The 7,679-nt window shown below is 49.7% G+C and overlaps 1 protein-coding gene across 2 annotated transcripts in view; it reads right to left on the bottom strand.

Annotated features, from left to right (window-relative positions):
* Positions 1–489: 489 nt before the first annotated feature.
* TRAF3IP1 (TRAF3 interacting protein 1) overlaps positions 490–7,679 on the bottom strand; it is a 29,480-nt gene continuing 22,290 nt past the window's right edge. For both annotated transcript variants that reach the window (XM_039555354.1, XM_039555356.1), the window contains 2 exons: positions 2,317–2,540; positions 490–887 (listed from right to left, as the gene is read on the bottom strand). In XM_039555354.1, coding sequence (XP_039411288.1) covers positions 722–887; positions 2,317–2,540 — 390 coding nt within the window. In that variant the 3' untranslated portion in view covers positions 490–721. The remainder of the gene's footprint in view (positions 888–2,316; positions 2,541–7,679) is intronic.

The raw sequence follows: 7,679 nt of genomic DNA, 5'->3' as shown, positions 1-7,679 counted from the left end.
TGCAGGTTTAGGAATCACTAAAGCTGGACTCTCATGGGCAGAACACTCCAGAGGTCATTAGGAGAACGCCACGGACATCTGCAGCTCACTAAACAAAAATCAGTGGGATTATTCCCGTAGCAAAAGCTACGAGGACATGCATTGGGGAGGAAACAGGTACTTAAATTAATCCTTTCCAAATGAACATATGCAATAAAAATGGAATTAACACCTGTGCAGATAAAACACTTCAGCTCCCTTACGTGGTGATGCTCGAACTGCGTTTTCACTTGGTCCTAATCAGATTCTTGATAGCTCTGAACAGGGTTCAGGAACCTTCTGACCTGCAGGAGTTTGGAACATTTAAGGGGGAAAAAGAATTCTTCAATACCCATTTATCAGGACAGTGTGTTCAGAGGGAATTTCAGGGGAGAAAAGGAGAAGGAGATGAAGGGAGAAGTGTCCAGGGAGGGAAAGGGGGCTCTGGAAGTGAGAAATAGCAGCTCACAGTTAAACAAACAAGTTCTTTTAATAGCTCTGCAACCTGAGCATTCATTTTATCCTGCATAATATCAACATCTAAAAATCAATGCAATAATGGGGTTTTTAATAGAATTTTTAGGGTTCTGGTCCCTAAACATTTTACATCTGAACAAGGCATATCTGCTATTTGGGTTTTGGTTTTTTGGTAGCAATGTCAGTGAGTCCCAAGGCTCTTTAAATTCTCTCTTTTCCTTCTTCTTCACCTTCTTGAAGACAAGTTTATGCTCAGAACCATCCTCTGGATTTTTTCTTCGTTCCTTAAAATATTTGCTTTTACAGCACAGATCTTGTCCTGCTGGTCTTTGATCAGCTGCTCCAGCTCAGCCAGGTCAGCTTTCAGCGGTTCCACAGCGCTGTCTGTGATGCTGGAAGAGACACGAGGAGCAGGATGTTGTTGGGAACTTTCTGCTGCTTCAGGTTATTTAATCCTCCAAGGAAGTACATTTCAATACCTGAAAGGCTGCAAAGTATGCCATGGAATCTCAGAATCCCAGGATGGTTTGGGTTGGAGGGGACCTTAAAGCCCATCCAGCCCCACTCCCTGCCATGGCCAGGGACACTTTCCACTATCCCAGGCTGCTCCAAACCCCATCCAACCTGGCCTTTAAGTTGTTCCCACCCTTCCTGAAAGAAAGTTTGGAATAAGAAGCACAAAGACAAAGCTAATAACATGGATAGAGGGGAATATTGTTCAGGGGAGATCACCCATAATTCGACAGCAAAAATCACATCTTGGCTCATCAGGTTTTTCTGCTACAACTCTGAAGTTGTGGCTGCCCCTGGGTCCCTGGAGTGTCCAAGGCCAGCTTGGATGGGGCTTGGAGCAGCCTGGGACAGTGGAAGGTGTCCCTGCCCATGGCAGGGGGGGAATGGGATGAGCTTCAGGGTCCCTTCCAACCCAAACCCTGCCATGATTCCATGATGTGAAAACAGAGCCATCAGGAGCTGCTGACAAGGACAGGCAATGCCACGCTAACGGGGAATTTCATAAATCCTACCCTAATGAACCACAAGCTGCACCTTAAATGAATGAGGAAATGGTTTTCAAACAGATGTGCCCCCTTCATAATTTTTCAGTAATTTTTCCAATCTTCAGGAACACTGGACAGCCAGGAAATGGCAGCCTGCAGGAGCCTGCTGTCATTCTGAATTACCCAGTCACTCAAGGGCTCACCAGCTAAACTCCACATCTCCAAATCCTTTGGTCTTCCTCTCATTTCCACCACAAAAACCACCAAAGGCATGGCTAGGAATTGCAGGGACATTCCCCCACTGGGATCCTGCAGTTGTCTGTCACAGAAGCAAAGCAAACAAGGCCAAGCTTCCCACTCCCAGGACACATGGGAAGCACTGTCTTCTCCATGGCTGCTGCTCTGTAATCCTGTCCTGAAGGATTGGAAGTGCCTCACTGCTCTGATTTGGGGCTCACGTTTAACACATTGCTGTGTACCAGGAGAGGCCTCAGCTAAGAATCCCCCTTCTGCAGGGATGAAGCACATGGATTCAGGGAGCAGCAAATCTATCTGGGCCAAACATGGCTCCAAAAACATTGATCTCTGCTTCATGTTTAGGATCACACAACTGGAAGGGATGCTCTGTTTTCAAGGAGTGTACAGACACAGAATTGAGAATCTGTCACTCACACCAGAACACGCTGAATCCACGGCACAAAGAGCAGGCTGGCATTTAGGAACCCACTCCTGCTCTGGGTTCAATATTTACGTTGTTTGCAAGTTTTAAGAGCCCCTAAACTCCGTCTCAAGAGACGCCCCCAGCCCCCCTGGCCACGCTCACCTCTGCTCCCTCTGCAGAGCCTCCGCGTGCTCCCTGTTCTCCTGCCGCCACGCATGCAGCTCGTTCCTCATGGCATCCATGTCCTCCTGGACGTAATCCACGATCCTGCCCAGCCTGAAGGCATTCTGGCACACGGTCTGAATGGACACCTGGAACCTCTCGATTTCTTTGGCTACCAAGTCTCTCTCCCTCTTCCTGGAGGCTTCCGAGACAAGTGGCTTCTCCTAGCAGAAGGGACGGATAGGGAAAGCATCAGAATTAGGGGAAACTGTTGCTGCAGGCTGAATGAAGGATGTTTTACAGACTGGGAACTGGATGGAAAAGTGTTTATGACAGTCTGAAACAGAAGAGTTGTGGAATCACAGAATGGTTTGGGTTGGGAGGGACCTTAGAGCTCATCCCATTCCATGGGCAGGGACACCTTCTACTATCCCAGGTTGCTCCAAGCCCCGTCCAAGCTGGCCTTGGACACTGCCAGGGATCCAGGGGCAGCCACAGCTTTCTGGGCAAGCTTTGAAAGCAGCAGCAGGTTTTGTAGCTGTGTGGGAGCTCCAGGACACAGCCTCCTCTGAGTTCTCTGCATCAGCCCCTTCGAGACGCTTCTCTCCCTCCACTGTGCATATCTGGATTTCCTAATAACAGCACTTCAGAGCTAAAACAGCCCCTGGTTATTCCCTGCCTTGCACTCCTGTTCACGGCTGTAAAACCATGCAGGCTGCAGGTGTGGCCTCCATAAACTCCACTACTCCAAAGGAATTTGGGCTTGTGCTACTTCCCTCATGTGCAGCCAGCAGAGTCTCTGTGGTGCAGCTCCTGAGGCCTCTCAGCTCACTGCAACTCAAATACGGAGTTTGCTCCAGTGGCAAAGCCAGGAGGAGCAGAAGGATGCTGGAAAAAGAGCAAAGTGATGCCACACTGCTAATACACTGGAATAATCTTATTCCAGCAAAGCCATTAAGGAAAAGCCCATGGGGATTTTCTCCCCCATGAAGAAAAAACAACCTCGTTTTTCTTTCCTTCCAGCACTCCTGCAGGTCAAATTCCCAAACCCAGACACACAGAGCTTGATATTTAAAGTCATTTTGGTGGTTTACTATATGCCAGGAAACTAGAAAGGCCTTTCCCTGCCACCCCAAGCAGAGGGTGAGCCAATCCCTAGGCACAATTCCTGGTGCACACAGAGGTGGCAGCGCACTCCTCCATCGTGCTGGGACAGGATGGGACAGGGAATCCATCCCTCTGTCCCCTCCTGCCCTCCTCCCAACTGCCTGGCTTCCTGTGCGAGCCGGGCCTGTTTGCTCAGCTGGCTTTTGGAGGCTGCAGGGCCTCCTGCCAAGCACATTTCAGCAGCCCTGGGCTGGCTGCAGGACGCGGCGACACAGAGGAGATGTGTTTGAGGAGAACACTTCGCTGAAGATCCCGAGGCTGAGCCTTGCTCAGGGCTGCTGCCTGTGCTCCGCCACACACATGGAGCAGGAGAACACTGGGATTTCTGACCTTACTGGGAGTTTATGTTCCAGTGGTTTCATTAGGAACTGGGCTGAGGTGACAAACGCTGCTGAACCTGTGCCCTTCGCTTCCCAAGTCACTTCAGGAGTGCCGGCTGAGCTGTTAAACACAACGCGGCCCCGAATTCCCTCACGTTCAGCCCTCACAGCAGCAGCTGTTCCAATACCCCACACCACACCAACCACGGCATCCAGAGCTTTTCTGGAGCCATCCATGCCTTTGCTGTCCTTTAGGATGGAAGGGCTGTGTTCTCACAGCATTTCAAACCCTTCTCTCTCTATCCCGACTCTGCTCTCCTACTCCTTTTCCTACTCTGTGCTCCACCAAAGCCAGAGGGAAGGCTTAATCCACAGCACTGCACTTTCCACACGGGACTGGGAAGTGAAGACACCTCCAGTCCATCAGCAGAGTTGTATCAGATCCAACAGCTTCCCAGGAAGACATCCCATTGCCTTGTTTTTCGTCTCCTAAGTGCTCCAAACCCTCACCACTCTCCTCCCCGCCATCCATTATCCATGGCCTCAGCCAAGAAATAAGGAATTTATTTCACATACGGCTCTCTCAGAAGGGAGAAGACTCAGCCAGGCCATTACCTGAGGGTTGGTGTGTGAAAACCTGCTTCATTTCTATTTTCCAAATGCCAAGTTTTGCAATGTTTCCCAAGGCATTCTCCTGGAAACGCTGGCAGCCCATGGCTTGGATAAGTGCAGTTTTTATGGGATAAGAACTGGCTGATGGCCTGGCCCAGAGAGGGGTGGGGAATGGGGCCACATCCTGCTGGGAATGGTCACCAGTGCTGGGACTGGTCACCAGTGCTGTTCCCCAGGGCTCAGTACTGGGCCCAGTCCTGCTCCATATTTTATTTTTATCAGTGATGTGGGTGAGGGGATCGAGGGCACCCTGGGGAAGCTGCAGACCCCAAGCTGCTGGGCTGTGGATCTGCTGCAGGGATCTGCACAGCCGGGATCCGTGGGCTCAGCAAGGCCAAGGGCCCGCTCCTGTCCTTGGGGCACAACAACCCCGTGCAACACTCCAGGCTGGGGCAAGAGCAGCTGGAAAAAGGCCCTGGGAGTGCTGGGGACAGGGCTGAACACGAGCCCAGGTGGGCGAGAGGCCGATGGCCGCTGGGCTGTGCCAGCCACGGTGTGGCCACAGCCCCAGGGCAGGGCCCGTCCCCTGCCCGGCCCTGCTGAGGCCCCTCGGGGCCGTGTCCAGCTCGGGGCCCTCCGGCCAGAGGGACCCTGAGGGGCTGGAGCGTGGCCAGGGCAGGGAACGGAGCTGGGGAGGGGCTGGAGCCCCAGGAGCGGCTGAGGGAGCTGGAAAGGGGCTCAGCCTGGAGCAAAGGAGGCTCAGGGGGGACCTTGTGGCTCTGCACAAGTCCCTGACAGGAGGGGGCAGCCGGGGGGAAATCGGGCTCTGCTGCCAGGGAACAGGGACAGGAGGAGAGGGAACGGCCTCGGGCTGGGCCAGGGGAGGCTCAGGGTGGACAGCAGCAGGAATTTCTGCATGGAAAGGGTGCTCAGGCCTTGGAGTGGAGTCCCCATCCCTGGAGGTGTCCCAGGAACACCTGGATGTGGCACTCAGTGCTCTGGGCTGGTGACAAGGTGGGGACCAGGCACAGCTTGGAGTCGATGGCCTGGGAGGTCTTTCCCAACCAAAATTCCATTTCTCACCCTAGTAATGCTGACATGACCTCTTCAATACCTAGACAGACCAAGCAGCCACACTTCCCTCCACAGGGAAATATAGGATCAAAATTAAAATAGAAATGAAAAGGCCATGATTCAGTAAAGGAGCAAACCAGAATGATATACTTTACCTACAGAATGTATCTATACACAGATCTATAAATACACAGGTCTATAAACACAGATCCAGCTCACAATTTGAAATATTCCAGGCTAAAATACGCAACTGCTTAAAAAGCTCAAGTGAAAACAAAAAAACCCTTGGAATATTTTTGATGAATCAGCCCTGAAAGTGTATTAGTAAATACTGAAAATTAATTCTAGTGTCTCTGTAATTCCAGCATGTTCTTTGTGCAGTTGAATACTTCAAAAGTGAGACTGAAAGGAGAAAATATTATCCCATCCAAAGTCAGTCATGGAATTACAGGATTGTCTGGGTTGGAGGAGCCCTTTAGGATCACCAAGACCAACTGGTATTGCAAGAACTGAAACACACCACCACTAAAAACCTTTTCAACACTATTTGGAATAAAAATCTAGTAAGTACTACACAGACAGGTGCATAAATAGGTTTGTTTAAAAATAAAACCAAAAAAAATTTAACAATTAATAAGTGTCTTTGAAACACTTACTATATGATACTGAAGTGGTGTCAGAACGCCCAAGTTTCCAGAAAAACCCAAGAAACATTTCCTCCCAAGAAAGACTTCCCAGGCTGAAGGCACAGGAGCTCAACTGGCACACTGTGCCCCTCATCCCACAAGGTAGAAAATCACCATCCGCTATTTCTTTGTCTCATTAACGCCTGTGCTACCAAGATCCCAGAATCCCAGAGAGGTTTGGCTGGGAAGGAACCTCAGAGATCATCCAGTTCCAAGCCGTGACACAGGCAGGGACACCTTTCACTATCCCAGGTTGCTCCAAGCCCATCCAAGCTGTCCTTGGACAATCCAGCCATGATTCCACGTCCTGCGGCTCAGGGCTCAGAGTTATCACCACGACACTCTCCAGCTTCGCCAACTAACGCTGATTTGAAATAATTAAGGGGAGAGAAACCCATGAGTGCCTGTTCCCAGCCCCACAGTCCCAGTTATGGGTTAAAACCTCTGGAATCCCCTGGAGTTATGGCAGATGGTTTCCTGCACGCGGCGACGTGGGCGGTACGAGGCCTGAATGCCACCTCTGCTCACTCTGCACGAACGCGTAACAGGAGATTTCCAGGCGGGAGAAAAAGGCCAGGATCCACATTGTTCCAGGCTTTTTCATTAGGCCCTACACCTCAACCAACTCCCCTTTCACTGCAGCCCCAGAATCAATAAATTATCCCCATAGAAAAGGCTGGATCGCTTCTGTAGGCCCAACACGTTTCCTTGCCTTCGTGTTTTTCATAAGGCACCAAGATAAATGTTTACCTTGGATTCCTGGGAAAAAAGGCTGCTTTTCCCATTACCTCAACGTGAGCAGAACACAATGTGGACTCGGGTGCAGGGAGCTGAGAAATCTGAAAGGAGGGATTTTCGTTTTTAATCAGTAAGGGGGAAATTATCAACAAGGCTCCAGAAACCAGCAGAATTTCGAGAAACAGCATTTGCTTCTTTTTATACACCTTCTCCTTTGGCTTTTTTTTTTTAATTAACAGTTTTTAAAATATGAATCGAATTAGTACAAACATCCATCAAACATTTTAATAGTTTCTACAGCCCCTTTTAACTCTGTTATTATGTCCCACTAGGAAAACAGACCCAAGTAATCACAGTTTTATTGAGCTCCACCATTTCCCCCCCACCTCTTTCTACAGGACAGGGCAGAAACTTCATTTTGGACAAGGAACTGGGATATATTCAGTGCAAAACCAACAAGGTGGGGCGCTTTTTTTATTGTATAAAATGTATTTTTTGATCATAAAGGCTGTTTTCTTTTCCTGGTTTTTACAGAGTCTGCGTTTTAAGTGGATTGTAACTATCCACCAGGGATCCCTGTAAGAAACTCTTTCACAGAACCAGGGGGGAAACAGTAAATGTTAAAGCATTTCAAATGAACAGGATGCTTTTTCTGCTGATGCCAGCTTTGGGGTTCAGGCACAGGCCAAGGAGTTGGAGACACAATGTTCTTTACCAGAGTCAGTCTGACCTGCTCCTGAGCTGGAAGGCTCCACAAGGAAATAAA

Source organism: Corvus cornix, chromosome 7 (genome assembly GCF_000738735.6).
Source record: "Corvus cornix cornix isolate S_Up_H32 chromosome 7, ASM73873v5, whole genome shotgun sequence".
Lineage (NCBI taxonomy): Eukaryota > Metazoa > Chordata > Aves > Passeriformes > Corvidae > Corvus > Corvus cornix.
The sequence above is the reverse complement of the archived record's forward strand: the minus strand, read 5'-3'. Positions and strand labels throughout refer to the sequence as shown.